This window comes from Panthera onca, chromosome A2 (genome assembly GCF_046562875.1).
Source record: "Panthera onca isolate mPanOnc1 chromosome A2, mPanOnc1 haplotype 2, whole genome shotgun sequence".
Classification (NCBI taxonomy): Eukaryota; Metazoa; Chordata; class Mammalia; order Carnivora; family Felidae; genus Panthera; species Panthera onca.
In genome coordinates, this window is record NC_138340.1 from 112,485,887 (window position 1) to 112,509,213 (window position 23,327).

The 23,327-nt window shown below is 36.0% G+C and overlaps 1 protein-coding gene across 1 annotated transcript; it reads right to left on the reverse strand.

Moving 5' to 3' along the window:
• Window positions 1-703: 703 nt before the first annotated feature.
• On the reverse strand, window positions 704-23,240 carry MACC1 (MET transcriptional regulator MACC1). The gene is made up of 4 exons (XM_060632670.3): window positions 23,126-23,240; window positions 19,608-21,649; window positions 15,844-16,032; window positions 704-2,057 (listed from the first exon to the last, which is right to left on the reverse strand). The coding sequence occupies exons 1-4, from the start codon at window positions 23,238-23,240 to the stop codon at window positions 1,845-1,847; spliced, it is 2,559 nt and encodes an 852-aa protein (XP_060488653.2). The 3' UTR covers window positions 704-1,844.
• Between the last annotated feature and the right edge of the window lie 87 nt (window positions 23,241-23,327).

Sequence of the window (23,327 nt, forward strand, 5' to 3'; positions counted from 1 at the left end):
TCTGGCTCTCTGCATCTCTGGAGTTTCCCTCCTGCCTCAGGGCTTCAATGCATTGAGGAACGACCTCTTCTACCTTCCCTGGACTAAAAGCAGTGCTTGATCCTCCTTCGGTTCACCATTTCTTTCCCAGAGAAAACATCCCTGACCCTTTGGATTCATAAATGGCCTTTCATATCTATATCCCTTGGCATTCCGGCCTGTCCATTGTAACTGTTGTTACAGATCTAATTTTACATTTAATTGTATAGTGTTTTAAATTGTTGCCTGTCTCTATAACTTAGCAATACTGAAGTCAGGGATCATGCTCTTTCTTCCACCACTATTAACCTCAAGCATCTACGTGCCTACCACAGAGAAGGTACACATACTCCATCTGTTGATTAAATACAATAAATGAATGACTGTCCAAAGCACAAAAACACTGGCATGTGGCCAAAGGATTGAACATATGAGTAAGCACAAACCATCTCTTTGTGAACTCTACCAGCAGTTAGCATTTGCACTGCCCTAATTCCCTATGTAATCTCTGTCTTGCAAAAGCTTCTGAAACACTCTAGTAAACACATACACACACACACACACACACACACACACACGTGTGTGCTTGTATGAGCACATGAGCATTCACACCCACAGATATCAGTGTTTTGGGCGGTTACAACTGCTTCATTGAACAGTGATAAGTCAGGTTTTTAAAAAATAATTCTTCTTGGGGCGCCTGGGTGGCTCAGTCGGTTAAGCGTCCGACTTTGGCTCAGGTCATGATCTCACGGTCCGTGAGTTCGAGCCCCGCGTCGGGCTCTGTGCTGACAGCTCAGAGCCTGGAGCCTGTTTCGGATTCTGTGTCTCCCTCTCTCTCTGACCCTCCCCTGTTCATGCTCTGTCTCTGTCTCAAAAATAAATAAACGTTAAAAAATTTTAAAATAATTCTTCTTATTAAAAATCCCTGAGAGTTAAAGAACTGCTCTGCACAATGATCCTGAAGAAAAAATCCAAGTTAGGCAGGGTTAGCTATGTCCCAAGATGCTAGGGGAAGGAAGATGGTGAAAACTCTAGTCCATGGATGCAAACAACAGATTTCTGATGATCAGTCATATTTTTTTTTCTGGCAGTCTTTCAATAGATGGTGGAAAAGTGCAGCAAGTTTCACTTAAAATGAAGTTGCTACTATGTCCCTATAAGTTTTAATGTGCACTTTTAGTTTTTTACTATTTTGCTATGTGCTATGCTTAAAAAAAATAATAAAACCAGATTTTGCAGACGGAAAACTTATTTCCCATTGGCTATTTGCCCTGAGTGTCCTCACCACCTTAGTCTTTTCAGATGAAAAATGGGAATAATGTTAGCAAACTCCACTAATAAATAAAAAAGATGGAATATAGAAAGCTTGTGGCTCTGTGCCTGTGCACAGAGTATGTGTTTGTTTCTCCTCTCTCTAGACCCGCTACAAGTAAAACTCCAGTGTTCACACTGGGAGCCTCTAGTTTATCTAGGTAACTGTGTGAGGTAATTATGCTAACAGCCATTTGTTTTGACTTAAAGAAATTAAAGCAACTTTGAAAGGGGCAAGGGTTTTATTGTCCTTTCTCAACAACAAAATGGCTTAATGTTTGCATTTGAAACATATAAAATTACATGTTTAATTATAAAATGTATCCTTGGCTTTTGTGTTAAGCTGTGCTTTCACCAGGAAAAAATATTTTTTGACAAATGAAAAAAAAGTAATACTTTTCTGAGATTCTTTATGTACGCGTGTGTGTGCACACACCACATGCACACACACACATACACACACACGCACTCCATTTCCCTCCTACCGTTCTCCCTCTTCCCCAAAACATACCCTATACTTCCTCAGAAGTAGAGAATGCAGTTGCTCTCAAAAACTCTAAGGAATGTATCAGTATTAAAGCTCCAGTTAACTCTCGCCACTGCTTGGTCACAGGGTTTTTCATTCTGTCCAAAGCCGATTGAAGGTCTTGTAACACGTCTCTGTAGCTACTTCCATAGTGAGCACCCCAAGTATAGAGAAAATCATAAGCAGGTTTCCACATCATCTATAAAGGAAAAAAAATTAGACTGGAGTAGTTGGAAGACAAACAGAGATGAAAATAGATGCTTTTAAAAAAAGTTTTAAAAAGCCTCTCAGGACATAAAAAAACTGGAATACCGATTATACATGGACTTACTTAATGTCATAGAAAACGTTTCAATAGCTATCACTTCCATCTTATATTTTTGTGTTTCTATGCCTAGAAAAATTTTAAAATAATGACAAGTAGTGCCTCTTTTTTTTTCTTGATCCATCATCTAAACATTGTTCATTGCCTTGATATGATATAAAATTCTTTGTGTAATTTTTTGATGTTACTGAGATAAACTTTTCACTCTCTGAAAGATTTTTAAGGTAAAAATAATGATTCTTTTATTTTAATACTATCTATGGTGAGCTTTATTACACGACATATCACAAGAAGGAGCTATACAGTGTATTTAATGCTTTAAGTCATTTTATTTGAGCAAGGAAAACAAGAAAAGATGTACTTTCATGATCAAATCTTAAAAGGAAAGTAAAAATACAGTTCTCTAATTTAAAAATAATTTAATGAATCATTTTATAACCAAAAGAAAGATCAATATTCAATGTTTTATTATGCTTTCCCCAAGCACCTACCAATACCAATGACATCATTGTTTCCATAGAAATAAATGTACGTCAAAGAGGAACTTCATGTTCGAGCATGTATGTAATGGTAACCAAGGCAACCGGGCTCAGAGAGAATAAAGACAAAGGCCGACCAAAGAAGATAAATTGTAGAATAAACACACACACACACACACACACACACACACACACACACACACACACAGACAGAAACACAATGAGCTTAAAATAAATTTTTCTAAGAAAATGAAAAAACGAGCCATGTACTACTTATAATTGGACTATTTGGAATATAAACTTTATTACCTCTACCTATTTGGGTTCACTAAACTAATTCATTTGTGATTTTATCACAAATGCAGGAACACAGACTGTGAGCTCAATATTATGCAGAGCTGCCCTCTTAAATAGAGCCTCCATTAACAGTAATATCACATGAAGTAGGGCTTTGGGATATAATTTTTCACCCTCCTCTGATAGCCTCATATACTCTACAATTGAAATTAAAAGAATGAAAGACCATAATAAAGAGTTTCAATCAATTTAATCTACATAAAAGGATAGGCATTGAACTCAAAAAACAGTTTGATGTTATTTGTCCAAATTGGCATTCCTGGGAAGCCATGAACACCCATATCTTTGTCTCTATTGATGAAGCTTGATTCTGCAAGGTATTGAATGGAAAATAATTATCAATATTATACTATATCCAGGAGGTTATGATGCATCATCCCAAATGATCCCAGATTTTTGTATATAAGTTTTACCCTCTCCAACCTGATTTACAAAGAACTGCATCTTCCATCATTGATAGACTATGAATGAGATGTTCTCTTGTTTATTTTTCTGAATAGTCACTTTGAAATCAAACCTCCCAGTTGCTGGTCACCACTAATATCTCAGCAATGGAAGATGAATTGAGGCATATTAACAGATGCTTTTTGCCAGATTCAATCTTGCCTGCCACTTCTCAGATGCAAAGATGCACTAAACAAGTAAATTATTCTGTAGTGAGTATATACTAACCCTCTGTAAAAGCTTTGAGACCTGTATTCTATGTTGCATTCATTTAAAATTCCCTGATGCTCAACTAGTTGGTACATTATTTTTCAACTTGCCATATATTGTTTAAAATAATGGTGTTTATAGCTAAAACCTTCTCATATTTTATGCTAAGTCCTTTAGTAATTTAATGATAAAAAGATGTATTTGAGGGCTGCCTGGGTGGCTCAGTAGGTTAAGCATCCAACTCTTGATTTTGGCTCAGGTCATGATCTCATAGTTCACGACTTCGAGCCCCGCATTGGGCTGTGTACTGACAGTGTGGAGCCTGCTTGGTATTCTCTCTCTCTCCCTCTATCTCTGCACCTCCCCTGCTCACGTGCACTCTCTTTCTCAAAATAAGTAAATAAACTTAAAAAAATAGATGTATTTGAAGATATTTTATGATAAATAGCATCTAAGAGCATTTCAGTACCCAGATGATGGCATAGTCTCATAAAAACCAGATGTCTTTTAAAGAATCATATCTGGATAATTTTCAGTTTATGCACTACTATGTGTGCAGATTCAAGGTAACATCATAGAGGCAGCCAAAATGGCTCCACTGCCTTTCCTGGTAAACACACACACACACACACACACACACACACAACTCTGCACCACATATCTTGCTGCAGCACAGTGGATTGCTATGTATAGAAAAGCCCTGAGGCATACTCAATCATGCAGCAGTCCTTTGGTGCTGTTTGAAATAGGAAATACACCAAGGTGATGCAGGAATTGGGAACTACAGATTCAGAAGTCCAATGATACATTTATCTACTCACTTATGCAGAGAGCTATATAACACTCTCACATTTGGCAGTTTTCACTGATAGCAGAACATTTCGGTCAGTTCTTGCAACTCAGAGAAATTTGGATAGACTTCTGAGTCCTGAACCCAAATTAAGACACCTGATAGTGTGAAAGGACTCCCCAGGAGTACTCTGAATTAGTCAGAAATGCAAGGAGGGATACTGCTTTAAACTCATTGGGGACTTCCTGGAGTCTAATCCATAAGCTACATAGAAAGGGTTACAATAGCTTGGGGCTGAAAACACTAGAGCAATGGTAAAGTTCATGATTTATACTAAAATGTGTATCTGTTGCATTCCAGTTCTGTTTCTCTTTGAAGCAAACTAACCCTGAATATTCCTTTAGTGCAAAATCTGATCTGCTATATATAACATCATGTGTGGCTGTCCATACAGATGACAGAGAAACACTATTGTAGCACAAATACAATGAATATATTCAAAACACATTGTTGTTCATTAATTATTTCACTTATTAAATTAAGAGTTTTTGAGTAGCTACCACTACAAAGAATTTTGTTACACAAAGGAATAAAATGATGAATATAGCATGGCTTGTTTTTAGAAGCTTATAGCATAGAAGGGAGATAGATACTTGCACAAACACTGACCCATTGTATAACTAGACAGCATTTGGTAATTAACAGTTTAAGAAAACTCAAAAATTACTTTCATGTTTTCATTTAGTGTAATAAAAACTGAGAGGTCATTGACTGAGAAGCAGTGTGGTGTAACAGAAAGAAAGATGGGTTTTGATGTCAGAGCTCTGGGTTGCCACCTGAGTTACAATGCCTATCAGATGGGTCAATTTGGGTAAATCAAAGTATCTGAGTTTTGAATTTTTTAATCTTTAAAATATGGATAATAATTTCCCAGGTCTGTGTCCAAAGAACCTTCTAAAGTATCTGGCATATAGTTTGCATTTAATACTTTTTAATAGGATATGAAGGAAAGTGGGTACTTTTGGGGTGAGAGAAAGATAGGCAACCTAGTTTTAACCCTAATGCATATGAGGTGAAGGCATGAGTATCTCCATCTCCAGTAAGACTTTGGAATAGAGAGATGACCTCCAGGAAGCAGCCAAGAGTTTATTAGCATCATGCCAAAGTGATGAGGAAAAATGAGAGTCGAGGAAAATGCCAAGGAAGAAAATGAAAGGGTGAAAAATTTAACCCTCAATTAAGTCCACAATTAGGGACCACAAACAAGAAATAGAAGCAATGAGGGGTGCTGGGTGGTTCAGTCGGTTGAGCATCCAACTCTTGATTTTGACTCATGTAACGATCCCAGGGTCGTGGGATAGAGCCCTGCATCAGTTCCGTGCTGAGTATTGGGATTCTCTCTCCTTATTTGTCTGCGCCTTCCCTGCTTGTGCGCTCTCTCTCTCTCTCTCAAAAATAAATAAACAACAACAAAAAATTCTCCATTTCCCCCTGCCCCTCTCCCCTGCTTGCGTGTGCAAGCTCTCTCTAAAAATAAAATAAATATTTAAAAAGGAAAAAGAAAAAAGTAGAACCAATATAAGTATGGAGAGAAGCTGGTGTCAGAGTCATAGAAAATGAAGCAGGGTACTTCATGTTGCAAAAGTCAAGGATCGATAGCATTCCAAAAAGGACATTCAGCTCACCCCAGCTTCTCAGAGCCTGTTGTTCACATAGCCTCCCAACTCCACATTCAGTGACATCACATTAGGAGGTGAAAACATCAATGTTAGGAGTTTTTACACCACGGAAGATGGCAAAGGTATAATTTAGGGCTTTTTCTCCCTTGAAGAGCTATTAAACGTGTGCCAGCATGCCACTCTTTGAGGACATCTCTTCTCTGTTAGCCCCTCTCTTACCTGTAATGTCAAGTAATATGGAAACATGAAGCAAAAATGAGAAAAATCCAGGATTTTGGCACTATTAGGACTTCAGTAACCATGGAGAAGGCAGTTTGAAGAGAGTGGTAGAGGACAGACTGCAGGTAGGACCAGGTGACAAGGAACTAGAAACCACAGAAAAAATGGGTCACATTTGGAATTTGAAAGTTAAAAGAAGAGAGACAAAGCTAGAAGGAGAAGCAGTGGAGAATAAATTATTTTTAAAAGGAAAGAAAATCTATAAAGACTAATATTTTACATTTGAAAGGAGAGGTTGGTTTGAATCCTACCCTACCCAGATAATTTAGGGTTGATGAAGATTAAGGAGGCAGCATATTTCTCAAGAAGATAAGTTAACTTCCTTTAAGCAGAACACATAAACACACACAAATGTTAAAATCATTATGGAGTTAGGGTAATGAACAGGGAAAATATCAAGAATAATTGAGAATAAATGGGATTTAAAGCATATGCTATAGTTGTGTACTTGGTACAAATGAAAAATGTTAAATTTGAGGAACTAGGTTTTAAAAAAATTTTTTAACATGTATTCATTTCTTAAAGAGTGTGAGCAGGGAAGGGGCAAAGACAGGAAGACACAGAATCTGAAGCAGGCTCCAGGCTCTGAGCTGTGAGTACAGAGCCCAATGCAGGCCCGAACCCATGAACTGTGAGATCATGACTTGAACCAAAGTAGGACACTTAACCAACTGAGCCACCCAGGCGCCCCTTGGGGGCTAGGTTTTAAAAGTATGTTTTATTAAGAGAAATAAACAAGTCTCTGCCAGGTATGGTAAATAGAACTTTCTCTACATTGAGATTTGCTTTAACAAAGCATGACAAAAGCCCAGCCTTCATCAATGCAATAAATAGTCTAATCAGTGTTTTGTTGTCCTTTGCGACAGAGCTATATGATATTTGACTCAAGTCCTTAAATATTTTACTTTTGTTTCTTCAGCACTTCTTTCTGTCTGTCATTCTACGTTTTCTTATTCAGCAGGTGAACATATGCTATCGAAGGCAAAGACACAAGAGGAAACTGGCATACATTAATTAACTATAGACTTTACAAAATTAGGTCCAAAAATACACATTAAAAGCCACAAAGGAAGGGTGTCTGGGTGGCTCAGTCGTTTAAGCATCCAACTTAGGCTCAGATCATGATCTCTCTGTTCGTGGGTCTGAGACCCGCGTCAGGCTCTGTGAGGACAGCTCAGAGCCTGGAGCCTGCTTCAGATTCTGTGTCTCCCTCTCTCTCTGCCCCCACCCTGCTCACACTCTGTCTCTATGACTCTCAAAAATAAACATTAATTTCTTTAAAAAAAGGCACGAAGTATTCTCAGCTTTGTAATAATTAAAGAGAAAACAAAGTCATACGTTTTCTGGAAATGTTTGAATAAAATCAGTAGAATAAAAAATTTTCTTTCCACAATGACCTAACTCCTCTGAAAGCTGGAAGTGATTGTGGACTGCTATGATCTCTTCCAGGTTTATGTTATCTTATATATCTATTTAGTGGTTTAAAATAGTTCTTCCGTTCTTGTTCAGTGTTATGATTTAAGGGATGATATGCAGAAACTCTGCACTAATGCGTAGATAAATCAAAGGAAAGCATGCTCCTGAGGGTTTGTTTTTGTTGAATTACTCGTAACCACAAAACAAATTCTCTCAGTCTTCTTCACCTCTAACACAATTATTTGACACACAGGCATTACTCTTACTCCTATACTCTGAGATTTTTTTAAATGTTAACTTCACGATGTTATGGGTTCATCTCTGAATAGGAAGCACGAGGCTGACAAAAGCATAGAGTTGTTAATTTCTCAACTGTGTGTTTTGATCTCCTATAAGGGAGCATCAGTAAGCATCAGGAAGTATTTAATCTATTAAAGGTTAGCAGTTTCCAAAGTCCTAGCATTTGTGTGAAATGTCTTTGGTTTATCTTCCAGGCATTAGAGGACAAAGAAAATGGTAAAAGAGCAATAAAAGAAGTGGTGAGATGTCAAAAGAAATGAAACAGGAATAGAAATTTAAAAAATAGTTTTCCAAATTTAGAGCGCTTGTTCCCAGAAGCCAGTAAGACTCATTAGATAATGCTCTGGATAATGAAATGCAACATGAATAAAAGCAATTCAGATTTGAGCTTAGCACTCTGTCTTTTTTTAGCTCATAAAACATGAATAGCATAAAGGATGCAATTGGTTAACTACAATTGGATGATTACATTTTTCCACATTAAAAGATTCATAACCCCCTTACTTTCCTCATAAAAGTATAGGAGCAATGTTTCATTTTAAGTACAATTAGCTGAAGAAGTATTAAGGCAAATTTGCATTATTAAAGATTATTACATGTGTTCTATCTTCAGTACATCATTTATAATATCCAGGTGGGTTTTCTATCACCTTAAATGGTAAGTACATAAATAGTGTTGAGAGTTACCATTATCTTCAGAAAAGAAGGGAGGCTAACCTATCAGGGAGTCCCTATTTCCTTAGAAGGGACATGGACTTGTTTGAAACTTGGACAGAAGATTCTCTTGGAAAAGTCTCTGGGTACAGCCAGCTTTGCTTCCTCTAGGAATAACCACTTGGAACATCAGGGGTTAAGCATAACCCAGAGGAAGATAGAGGACTCATACTTGGCTCCTGCATCTACTCAAAACAATCTAACATCTTAGGAAAACCGGCTGGACGAGCCATCCTCACTAACTCCTATTTAGGAAGAGAATTCAGGTCACCCAGCTATAAATCCAGAGTCATTTCATTAAAGTATAGCCATGGATTTATTTCAGTAGTAAGCAGTTTTAATCAATGCTGATTTAAGTCTTATACTTAGCTGGGGTTTGGTTTTTCTAATATTCCTGGTTGTTTGTGATTCCTCAAAATAAACCTCAATAAAGAAAGCCTAAACTCTAAATAAAATATTTGTGTCTCTAAATCCAATTTAAGATATCTTTATAATATTTAAACTTTATAATATCTATTAATATGATTATTATTTCTATTTGATTTTTGGTAGGTAATAAGACATATAATGTAGAAGATCATATGACTACAATGTGCTACCCCATGAATTTCACTGCGATGTCATTGTTTCTTTATTTCATCATTTCAAGAAATGGAGTAATTTTTGGAATTAAATATTGTAGCAACAAGCATTATAGTATTGTACAAAATAGACTATGGTAATCTAAATATTATGTTACTGTGTCAAATCTGTAGTCCAAACAATGAAGAACTGAGAAATTAGTCTATACATGTTACCACTTGTAGATGAATTTCCATATAATACTTTCCCACCTTTAAGAAATTGTAAATGTATCTCATACTGTAAAAGCCCAGCAAACCATACAGTTAAGTACCAAGGCTTGAAGTGGACAATGCAATGTCCCTGCAGAATCCAGGACTTGCTGTGTGAGCCAGAAAACCATAAGAGTTCAAGAACTTCCTTTTATCTTTTGCAAGAGACATTTTCCAAGGAAAATAAACATTGTTAAACCAGTAAAAAAAGCTGAGCAGCCAAGGCTTTTTTCTTCTTATTTTTTCCATGCATTACCATTCCACCAGTTTTTAGAAGAGAAACCTTGAAATCATTGGTGACTTTTCCCTTGCCTACATTCTTTCTATAGTTACTTGCAGCCATATTACTAAAAAATTACTATATTTCCTTTTCCAAAATCATTCAATGTCACACAGTTGTCAAATTCACCTCTTGCTCTTAGTTAAAATAATAGATAATATATATTTAGTTATTACAATGTGCAAAGCATTATTCCAAATATTTCATGTATATTATTTCATTTAATCCTCCAAATATCCGATGAGCAAGATAGTATAATTCACATCACTTTCCAAAAAAAAATATTCCTAGAAAAAAAAGTTTATTTGCTGAAGACTAATAGATAATAGACTAGATCGGGAATCCAGACCAGCAATCTTAACCTCTATGCTCTGGCAGTCATTAAAGACTCTATTGTCTCCAATATATACATATATGACCATATCTCCCAATAATTACTAAAATGACCTCTCCCCTCCAGCCCACATAGTCTCCTCAATGGTCTCTAGAAGTCACTGGTATCCAGAAGCACTGAAATCTCCTTCCAATCCTCTCCAATTATCCAAATGCTATCCATCCTTCAGGACTAGGGTGTGTCTTCTGACAGCTCCTTCCCAATTTGATCTTCTTTTATTTAGCTAATTCTGAAAGGACTTATTAGTTGTGCATATTGGATAGGACTGTGTGTAAAACATAGCTGGGTCTGGAACCCAGTTCTGTACTTAATAACCATGTAATTCTGGATGATTTACACAAATGCATTCACTCTTAGTTTGCATATCTGTAAATTGTGAATGGTTATAATGTCTTCCTTAGAAAGTTTGTTAAAATAAATGAAATACAGTAAATAAAATGCTCATAATGATTAGCTGACACAGTAAACACACAATAAATTGCAACTATTACCATTCTCATTATTTTCACTTATTTCAGCATCTTATCATATACGTTTTTAAAATAAAATAATTCAAGTTATTAACAATTTATCTCGATTCCCAGGCCAAATAAAATGTGGCTTTAGGGAGAAAAAAATCATATTTTTCATTCTGTTTGTGATTTTTGTAGCTCCTCAAGCTCCAATTCTGGGAACTGACAGTCCTAGTAAATATGTTAAAAGTACAGATGAATTAAATACTGAGAGCAAGGATTCAGAGGAAAGATACTAAATAAGTAGGAAGAATTCCATATAGAACTTTTATTCGTGTATAAAACATAAATAAAGTTAGCTCTACTTTCTCACTTTAAATCTAGACCCAGAATAAAGTGCTCTGAACACTATAGCTGCCAGTCAGAAATAAGGGGGGACAAATATATGGCTGAAGACAAAACAGAAAATCAGACTTCACTGATTGAGCAAAAAGACTTATAAACACACCATTCCAGTCATAACTCTCTATAGGTGAGTGGCTTCTGAGATGAAACTATATCACAATTAACAACGTTGACTTCCTTAGGCTTCCATAATTAGGGCGGCCCATTCTGGCAGGTCAGATAAGAAATCAGCCTTGACAGGCCTATTGGTGCCTGTGTTTGACGTGCAGCCCAGTGCGGTAGAAGGTAACTTAGTAAGAAGTAATGTTTAGTGTCCTTGGTAAGTAAGTGTCCTGACTGAATAAGATGGAGAGAGTATCTTCTTTATTGTGTGTCAGGGGCCAATGGAAGACAGTTACTGGGAAAATTGTCACACATACCATTAATCCCAGAAGCTTAAGTCAAGAGTATCCAAGTTAGGCCTAAGAACATCTTAGCCCTGAAATCCCCAGCATTTTCTCCTTATAAAATCCAATTTTTTTAATGGGCTATTTTTCTAATATTTTATTGATTCTGGTTTTTAAATTAAAGCTCTAAATTTGTTCAGGAAAATAAACTCCAATGAATTTTCATTAACATTCACTGGAAAACCTTGGCAATGATTAAACATCTTTGTATAGTACAAATGTATTTCTTTTTCAAAGGCAATACTCCAAAAACATATTTTGCTTAAAATAAGACTCAAAATTTTATAGTTTTGTTTTTACGTTAGAAATTCAATATCATCAGAAAAGTTGACTAACATTTCTTATAACTTAGATAGGTGGTTAGTTTAAAAAGTGACTTTCTCTAAGTCTCCAGGGAGAAGCTTTTTTTTTCACCTTATAAAATAATAAGAAATGGCCAAAAGTACTCAAGAAAAATCTGACATGCTATTAATAATCTCTTTTCTTTAATTGGATTGAAGCTTGATAAAGATACTAAGGCAAATTTTGGTAGTATCATACAGTGGCTTGAAAAAAGAAAAAGAAAAAATGAAATGAGTTGCTTAAACCCCCAGTCCTGACCACACCTCGTGGCACTGCCACTCAGCTACCATGTTGGATTTGGTGTGGGTGGGCAGAGCATAATGGTTAAAGTACAAAGGTCCCAAAGTCAAAGTCTGTGCTCCAAACTTGGTTCCATGACTTCCTAGGTATGTATGTTTAAGCAAGTTACTCAGCCTCTCTGTATCTTAGATAGTAGTAATATCTGCCCCAGAAGTTTTGGTTGAAAGGATTAAATAAAGTTAATTTTTGTAATGCTCTTGGAATAGTGCCTGGAACAGAATAAGAGCCAGATAACTGTCTTTAAGATAAAATAAAAATAGAACAAAAGCAAAGAAGAGAAATAGAAAAAGAATGAAAGTGAGTGAAGAGCCCGATTGTAGACATTGGCACACATAGAGAGAAAATGTTGGAAAGTATGCCCTCTGAGGAAGTGAGATAAAGGAAACAAAAGCAGCATGGGAACCACCAGGCCTTGTTATCTCTGTGCCCCAATTCTGGTTCCCTCCTTCTGCATGCCCTACCCAGAACTAGTATCAGTGTGTTTTAAAATCATTTCTTGACTTGTAAATTGATCATTTTTGTGAGTAGTCTCTTTCCTGAGAGAAAAAAAAAAAAAACTGTACAGCTGTTTTTTGTTTTTGTTCTTGTTTTTGTTTTTGTTCTTGTTTTTGTTTTTGTTTTGTTTTTCCAGGGGGATAAAACTTAGCATACATTTACCCTTTAGTTTAAGTGGTCTAGACTCCCATAGATTATTTGGAACGGGTTCAGGCCCATATCATGCATAATTTTCTAAGCATTTAATAACATGAATCACAGCAATGACTGTCAGCATTAGCCACAGTAAATTGAATGATAACCTCCAGAAAGACACCTAGGGACTTTCCTTTCTGTTTCTGAATATTTATCAACCTTAGACATGCACTTAGTCATTTGTGATTTGGACTGTGCAAAAGTAAATAATGGAAAAGTAGGCTGTTTGTTGGCTTCCATCAAGATTTAGGGAAAGACAAAATATAAACAATCACAATTAGAGAGAAGTTAGATGCTTAACAAACCTGAGAGAATAAAAACTTTCTGGTAAATAATTCTCAAGAAAACCCTTTTAAAAACAAGGCCTTACTAAGAAAAAAAAGGCTGGTTTTCAGTTAGGCAACTTTTTTTAAAGAATTATTTTTAGGGTTGCCTGGTTGGCTCAACTGATAGAGCATCTGACTCTTGTTTTCAGGTCAGGTCATGATCTCATGGTTTGTGAGACTGAGCCTGACCTCACAGTTTGTAAGATCAAGCCCTGTATCTGGCTCTGCGCTGACAGCATGGGGCTTGCTTGGGATTCTCTCTCTCTCGCCCACCCCCACCTCCCCCCATTTGCACTCTTTCTCTGAAAATAAATAAAATAAACATTTTTTTTAAAAAGAATTATTTTAGAGCAGTTTTAGGTTCACATATATCTAGATTTTGCAGGTAGAGATTTTGCATATATCTCCCACCTATGCATAGGTGCATATGCATATATGCATAGCCTATAGCCTACCCTGTTATCAGCAGCCTCCACCTGAGGGGTATATTTGTTAGAATTGATGAATCTACAATGATATATTATAAATACTCAATGTCTACAGTTAACCTTGGGTTCATTGTATATTCATTGCATATCCATGTGTTGTATATGCTATGAGTTTTGACAAATATAGATATCATTATGATATTATACTGAGTATTTTCACTGCCCTAACAATCCTCTGTGCTCTGCCTATTCACTTCTCCTTCCTGAAAGTCTGGCAACCCCTGATCTCTCTACTGTCTCCATAATTTTACCTTCTCCAGAATGTCATCTATTTGGTATCATACAGTGTGAAGCTTTTTTTCCAGATTGGCTTCTTTCACTTAGTGATATGTATTTAAAGTTTTCCCATGTCTTTTCATGGTTTGGTAAGTCATTTCTTTTTAGCACTGAATAACGTTCCATTGTCTGTATCTACTAGTTTATTTACCCAGACACCTATTGGAGGACATCTTGGTTGCTTTGAAGTTTTGGCAATTATGAATAAAGTTGCTATAAACATTCATGTGCAGGTTTTTGTGTGGACAAAAGTTTTAACTCTTTTGGGTAAATACCAGCGAATGTGATTGAGTGATCATAAGTTAAGGGTATGCTTTCTTTGTACAAAACAGCCACAGTGCCTTCCAAAGTGACTGTATCATTTTGCATTCCCACCAGCAATGACTTGGGATTCCCATTGTTCCACATCCTCCAAAGCATTTGGTGTCATCAGTGTTCTGGATTTTGGCCATTCTGATAGGTGGTGGTATCTCAATCGACAATGTATTAATCAAGTTCACTTGAATATCAGAATAGCATATCCCTCAGAATGTTGTTCTTTTTTTCCTTATTAAAGGTGTGTCATCTTTTAGCTCATTCAGTAAAAACTGATTTGTAGATTGTAATGTCCTTCTCAGTATATGGAAGTAAATGTAGTCTACAAGGGGGAGGAATCTAAAAGGGGGGAGGATGTGTCCTGGATGCTCTTGCCTCAAGAGTCTGTTTGGAGTCCTTGCTGGATAGCCAGGCTCCAGGAACGCTGAAGCTTCCAGCGCAGCTGCTGGGATTTACCTGACTTGATCTGACTCTTCAAGCTTCATGGAAAAGTTGTCTTGTTGTGCTCACCCAGCTGGCATAGTTGCTTCAAAATAAGAAAAAATTCTCAAAAAATTAAAACCCAGCTCTATGCCCAAATAGGAAGTGGGGAACATAGCTTCTGCCTCCTACCAAGTTATCATCTAATCAGAGAGATAACCTTTCCTTAACTAAAAATATCTTGAAAATGCTTTCACTCATGTGAGAGAAAGACACAGGACATTTTATATGTGATTATCACTAGAATATTTTCATTTAAGTCAATAAAAATGGATTCTCTTTCTTTATGGTAAATAGAGAAAATATTTACCTAATCTAGGCCTACCAGTGTACATTTGTTTTGATATTAATAAAAACAATATTTGCATGGTAAGTATTTACTTTGTACTAAGTGTTGTTATTCTATATTTGATGTCTATAGTTCTTACTGTATACAAAATTACAAAGGAAATAATGAAGCTCTTAGGTACTTCTAGCTTGCATTACCAGGCTCTCATTACCAGCAACCCCACAACACCCACCTCCTTAATGTTTGTCACCAAACATTATTTATCATAGGTGACTAAGTCTATAACTGAGGCTGATAAATACTTATTATTATATCCTCCTCCTTTATTCTGATTTGGCCCCATTTCCTCTCTTCAAAGTTTATCTGTTCTCTGCCTCAAGTTCTTATTAGCCCTGCCTACTCAATGGCTAGCTATCTAATTTGCTCAATTTATTTGCTCAAAGACCATGTTAAAATGCAATCCAATAGGAGAAACATCAATATATTTTAAAGGTTCTTGAGGCCTTTAAGGAGAGATGTAGGTTTAGTTCAGATAATATTGATGATTATAGCTACAGTGACTTCAATTAGTGGGTCCTCTAGGAGACTGCCTCAATGAATCCATGTATATGGATTTATGTTTGATTTCCTTGGTCTGCAATTTTTCACTATTTAATTAGACAAATAGAAATCTTACCTCAACAGCAATACCTCCAGCTTTTCCTCGATGAGGAATTTCATATGCCTCCATCTGTTGCTTTGTGAGTCGCACTAACTTTTCAGCTAGTTCCCTCCAGCCTTTTCCAAGTTTGACAGCTGATGTCAGAATAGCAGCCTCTTGGATGAGCTGTGCTACTAACCCTTGGCAATCCATCTTCAGCAGAGCCTGCAGCAACAATTACATACCATAGTTAAAATCAACTAATCTTGGCTTCCTCCTATAAGTTAATTTTTTCATTATACATTCTAGAAACTGGTATTCTCTTTCTCACCACATGTATACTTGAGGTTTCTAAAATTCAAAAAGCTGATTTACTTTTAAGCAAATCCAACCAGCAAAGTACAGAGGATATGACTAGACCAAAATTAGGGGAGAATTAAGCCCAACTCAATGACTAATTATAAGGCCTTGGGTAAACCACTCAACTAATATGTTTCTTTAATATCCTAATTGGAACAAGAGGAAGTTCAACTGGACACTTCCAAAGATACCCTGAGGTTCTAGCAGTCTATAATTTTTCAACCCAGAAATGATTATTCACTCCACAAAAAATAATTCCTTTCCTTACCAGAGAATTGGTTACAGGATTTTTCTAAAAAAATAAGCATACTAGTGCTGGTAAATATTATTCTATTTTTCTTCAAAATGTGATTTAAAACTTCCCAGAATGATGCCTCTTGCATAAAATAAGATACTCCTACAACTTTGAACAAAGCTATTTATATTGATGACTTTAAAAAAAATAACTCTCTGCCTTCACCCCCATTGTAATTGTGCTAAATATAAACCATTTAGTATTAAAAACAGTCTTCAACAATGCAAAATGGAAAACATCAGTTTTCCCTTTCCTTCCTCCCTCCCTTCCTCCCTCACTTCCTCCCTTCCTTCCTTCCTCCCTCTCTCTCTCTTTTTCTTTCTTTCTTCCCTTCCTTCTTTCCTTCCTTCCTTCCTTCCTTCCTTCCTTCCTTCCTTCCTTCCTTCTTCATTTTAATTAGGTGTCTGAGCTTTGTCAATGACCATGCATATTTCAAACAAATCTATGAGCTTCCCTTTGGCTTGAATATGTTTTTTAAAATAGGATTAAATCTATCTATCTATCTCTTCTCTTTTCAAATAAGCAAATAAACATAGTAGTGCCTCATCATTTAACAGCATTTCAAAGTGTTATCTATCACTATGAAACAATAAGTAAAAATGAATGGCCAGGTAAGGCAACTAGTAAAGTCCATGGAGTGTTCATTCCTATGGAAGCATCAGAAAGACCACCCATGGTTTTTAGACATTGACTGTATTCATCCTTACATTTATGATGAGGAGCTAGGACCTCAGGGAAAAGCAGTACTGAGCTAGCAGGCCCCTGAAGATGATTTTAGTAAGTTGTGGAATGGTTTTAGCAATGCTTATTCCAGGTTCTTGCTTTAAGGAAAAGAAATTTACACTTGGAGTTACATAATCTGAGTTTAAAATCCAATTACACAAAGTATAGACCTTTAGATAAATAACAAAATATCTCTGTTTAGTGATTTTTAAAATGGATACAGTGGTGATATCACCTTCTGTAGCTGCTCATAATCTTTATGAAAATCGAATCAGATACTCAGGTACTTTAGGAATTGTCAAGTACATAAAGACAACCAGTCTCAATGTCTAAGATATGACTAAGGGTTTTAGAACCCACAATCTTTATTATTTCCCTTCAAGCTACTCCAAATTAATATACAATCCAAGAGAAACATGTACTTGTTATGCAAATAAGGTTTCAAGATATGGCCTCTATACCCCTTCCATACAGAAATCCTGAAGCCTCTGCTCAGGCACAGCATGAGTTTTTAGGAACTACTCCCTTGAATGAGTTCTTCATCAGCACTGTTTAGGTAGTCACCAAAGCCACTAAATTCATTAGCATACACCAATATAGTGTAGATATGATGAGGCTTAAACTTCCAGACCACCTGACCAAAATAACTTTTTTTTTCCATTAAGAGAAACAAAAAAAGCAATTTCCAATTCAAGATTTTATGGGTCCACGCTGAACGTGAACTAAGGCAGAGGTAATGAAAGGTAATGAATCACTGCAAAATGCACATGCAGCTTCAACCAGGTAGATCAGCCAATGACTCTAAATGGCTAGATTGAGAATGTGGCACACCATCATAAAACTATCCACTTAATGACTGGATATTGGGGCTTTCAAAATTTAACCTTCTCAGTATCACTGTTGAATCAAAAAAATTATAAAGAAAAGAAAATGTTTTATATATACTATTTCTTTATTGTTAATGTCACAGAATAAATTCCTCTCTAAAAATCTCTCTCCTCCATGTGCACCTTGATTAAAGCTTTTGTCCTCTCTATGAACCTGCCTGTATAATCTTACTCATCTCTCCTAAGGACCAGTTATAATGGTATTTACTACACAGACCAATATACATATTCACACAAACTTTTACACACACACACATTTATAACTGTTTTAGGAAAGTATAGTGGTTTCAAATGTGGCTTTGGAGCCAGAAAGGTCTCAAGTCCCCTCTTGATACTAACCAACTGTGGGGTCTTGGGCAAGTCTGCCAGCCTCCCAAAACTCAGTTTCCTCTGTTGGTACAATGAAGATACCAGCTAGCTATACTTACTCCATAGAGTTTATGGCTGAGATAGTGTGTATAGGGAGTTCAGCATAGGGCCAAACACATAGATAACCCTACAGGAGTGTTAGCTATCATTATTATTATTTATAAATTCATATTTTAGCTAATTTTAGGAATATATTCTTGATATCTCTTTTTATTTTTATAAAATACTGAATCTCTATTTTAAAGGCAAGACAGTTTATCTACTTTGTATCTCTCCATTGAGCCTGTATTACTCCATTGAGTAAATACTATGTCGAAAAAAAAACCCAAAACAACGATCCTGAGAGTTCTATTAAAACATGAGGATTAAGGGGTGCCTGGGTGGCTCAGTCGGTTGAGCATCCGACTTCAGCTCAGGTCATGATATCTCAGTCTGTGAGTTCAAGCCCCGCGAAGGGCTCTGTGCTGACAGCTCAGAGCCTGGAGCCTGCTTCAGATTCTGTGTCTCCCTCTCTCTGCCCCTTCCCCTCTCATGCTCTGTCTCTCCAAAAATGAATAAACGTTTAAAAAAAACAAAACAAAAAAAAAAACATGAGGATTAAGAAGAGAATTAGCAATATCATTTTTTGGCTTATGATGCATTGCATACGAAAAATGTCAAATTGATAATATGAAGGATATTGATGATATGGGTCTTTTAAAATTCTGATGATATGTTTTAAAAGCAATGCTGAAAATTTAAAAAAAAAACCACACTAAATAGTGGACAGATAGCAATGGACAAGTTAATCAATCTTGTTTCAGTTTGTTTTTATTTACTTTCATCTTATTGAAGCTTCTCTGATATTTTAAGAGCTATTCAACTACTTGAGAGAGGAGAAGAGATCTCTTAACTGTTACACTCTAACACAAACAGAATCTTTAATCTTCCTTTGAAAGATGATCCTCTGGAGCCTAGTTTCTGGGAAAATCACTCTTGAATTTTAAAACTTAGAAATCAATTATATTATCTTGTAAGAAAATCTCTATATTTGCTATAACGTGACTTCAGTTTATTTGAGACTGCTGAGAGTTTTGTTAAGTTCTCTCATATGTTTGGTTGTAAATATTGCTAAGTTAATAAAGTTCTCTATGGTAAACATATTACTGTGATCAAGGAATACTCACCACAATAAGTTCATAAAGAAACTTCCTGGTGTGTCTAGCTGCATGGCAATCTTCCTTTAACTTCTTTACGACATAGCAAACCTTTTCCGATTCTTTGTCTGCTTGTATTTGATCAAAATCTTCTAGTGCCAGATGTGAGTAACCCAAGACATCGGCTAAAGCTTTCCAATCGTAAACTTTTTCTGACACCAAGGTCAATACAACTGAGTAGATGTACGTCAGTTTTTTAAAGGGTAGGGTAATTTGTTCAAGAAGATTTCTGGTTGTGAAGACATTATCTGACATAGATATTACTTGTTCCTTGGCAATCACCTTGATATTTTTGCAATGTATAAGTCCAACCTTACCTCTCAAGATTCCCACATACCATTCTTTCACTTTGGACTGCCCAATAGCTTTTACCTTACCCTCTCCAAGAAGAGCTACTGTGTCCCCTTTGAAATATTCAAGTAAGTAGTCAATCTTTTTTTGTCTTAGCACTGTCTTCAAGGTTACCCCATAGTTGGTGAAGTTCATTTTTTTGTCCTGAAATGTGGGATATTTAATACACACTGTTGGTAACAATGGAGCAGACCTGATTTTCTTCTCTTCCTGCAAATTACCTGGCAGATTTGAGAGCCTTTTTAGGCTCGGAGCTGGATCAGGTGTAGTGATAAAGAACTGTGTAAGTGCTCTACCATTGGGAGGCTCCACCTGAACACGGAAAACAAACAAGTGCATTTCTCTGGAGTCAACTAAGGAAAATAAAAATTGTTGATTAACTACTTCACCTGCTTGCAACTGCTTTTGTTTAATTTCTTTCCTTTCTCCTTGTGCCTTCACTTCAAAATCAGGATCACATGAAAAAACAGAAATATTTAAATCTTGTGGCTTGTCAAGGAAGAATGAATGCTTCCCCCAAAGCTGAAACACAACCGGAGATGTGTTTTTACCACCCTTCTTAATATCAGAGATTGTAAGCTTTCCTGGCATATAACTGTGTCCACAAACTATAAAAATAGCAGTGAAACTGGGATGAATATATCTGGGCCCATAAATTCCAACTGACGTGGTTTTGTGGATACAATCCCAAATGGTGGCAGCTGGTGACTGAGTAGCTTTAATTTGTGCAGCAACCACTAGATACATCACCTGGCTCAAGTCTATTAGCTTGACTTGAATAATGTCTTCATAAATATAGCAGTTGTTTAACACTTTGAAAGGGCCTTCTTTACCCAAGCTGTGTAAACATACCATTTCTGTCATGACTTGGCTGAAAGGATCCTTTCTCACTTCAGCCCCTATTTTCATCTCCAGCAAAATGGCTTCCATTGTGTTAAGGTTGCCTAACATGATTTCCAACAGTGGGCTTACGGTGCATGAAAGATCATGGTTAAGCGTTTGTGGAGGTTCAAGAAAAGCCCTTAGAGATACCTCTTGGAATTCTCCCACAGCTACATGGCCTTGGGGTACATGAACAGTGATATCTGATTCAGGTAATTGTACTGATCCTCCTTGGTGGCTTAACTTACAAACTGTCACAGTCTCTGCAACTTGTGTTTGGGCCCATCCAGGACTCTGATTAATTATATTCAAATCCAGGCAGGAACGGGCCAGCTGGCGCTGACTTAACCAAGCCATTTTATAAGCCTCTCTGTCATTCTGAAGCCATTCTAAGTCTTGTTCTAGTATCTGGTCAGAGTTATGTATATTCTGATGGGCATGTGCTGTGTCATCTAAAATGTCCAAAAGTTCTGAAACACTTTTAGATCTTCCAGCTTTCCGTGGGGAAGACTGCCTAAGCAACTGATGCACGTCCAGTTCATCGCCAGAGGAATCAAAAGAATTTCCGATTTCTATTTCTCTAAAAAAGAGAAAAGGATCTTCCTTCAAGATGGAAATATTGTCTCTCTTCTGGTTATTTCTTAGCTGAGTTATGTCATCCAAAAATGGGTTAGAAGCAGACAATTCATTCCAGAATGGATTTGTAATTTTGGAAGCACTATTGCCATGACAGGTGAAAGCATCTGGCCAATTGAGAAGAAATCCTGGGTCTGGACATTCTTGTTATTTAGACAAAAACAAAGCAAAACAAAGATGAAGTGGTGTTCTGAGATACAACCAAAAGTAATTTTCACTATTGCTTAACAATTCAAGACTCTTTAGTTTGCTTTTCGATCTCCAGTGTAACAGCTACTACAAAATTAATGTTAAATTTGCTCAAATTTTGATGTTACAGGAAAAGAGAAACTGTCCTGCCAGTTTATTTTTTACCATGTTTAACGTTATTTTACCTTAAGTCACTATAATTTACAAATAAGTGCTCAAAAATTTATACAGTAATCAGTTGAACACATTTCCTTGAAAATTACCCAGACTACCTACACTTATGCATTATTGTTTTATATTTTATTTTCACAAAATAAAACCCCTGAACAAACAGAATAATTCAGTCAACTATCCAGATTTTTCTAAACACTGAATATTTGGTCTCAATATACCTAGATTATTCATTTGATGTTTTTTTCTTTTCTGATAATATTCCATGTGTAAAAATATCAAACGCATCTGTTAACGGCTAAAGCAATTTTGTATTTAAAATTTTAAAAACAATATGCCAAATTAAATAGTAATGCATTTCTTAGGTTATTTCCTGATAACTGCACTGATGAGTTTTAATAATCTTCAAGTTTTTTCCAGAAAAATAAACATTTCATGACAATAAATATTGAAAAATTGGTCACCATTAGATTTACTATTTGAAAGGATTCGTTGAACTTTTCCAAATTTAAAATGACTAAGAACAGGCTTACCACTATGAAATGAAAACATGTTATTTCTTTGGAAAGTAGTTTAAGAATCACCAACACATTAAAATATTTACACATGAACCGTAAGGAATTTCTATATATCTCACAAATATTAAAGTCATTTTTTAATGATTAGAGTAACTCATACTTGGTCATTTCTCAATAAATACTGGTAACGATTCTGTGGACTTGGTGAACCTAGTACTGCTTTCAAGAAAATGAAAGCCAAATGGCCAGCCAAAATTGGAAAATGAGTTCAAGTAAACAGTCAGACTTTTTTGCTTAATATGTATACAGCTATATCTTGATTGAAATGAGTTTTCAGTATCACATATTAAAAATTAGAAGATGCACTTGAACAATAAAAATTGCATTTCTCTTATTTCCTTGTTGCTTCAACCTGGTTTCATCTCTCTTAAAACTTACTCTTCCTCTGAAGATCAATTCAACTCTTTTATTCTCCATAAAGATTTTCTAGCACACTCCAATCTCTAGAGATCTCTTTAGCCTCCAAATTCATTATATGTACCAGAAATATCATTCACTTAATAATAAATTTTTGCCTTCTCATAAGATTTACATAATCTGTTGCCTGGGCTATTTCGTTTTGCTCATCTTTTTAATGATAGTGTATTTCTATAATAATTTTATAATTCTTTTAATCTTTTGTAGCTCTTCTCAGAGGTATCCCTCCAATAGTTATTTGCAGTGGGTAAAATAATTAAGTACCTGTAATATGGAAATTTCTTGAGGATTTTTGACCTTCCATGTCACATAAATTTCCCTCAGACTTACTTCGTGAAATCCCTCCTGACCAAAAATGGGCTCTTTCATTGGTTAACATTTCCCACCTAGACAATAAACAAACAAACAAACAAATAAATATTTTACAAGTATACATGTACAAGGTGGCAGAGAAACTAAATTTAAA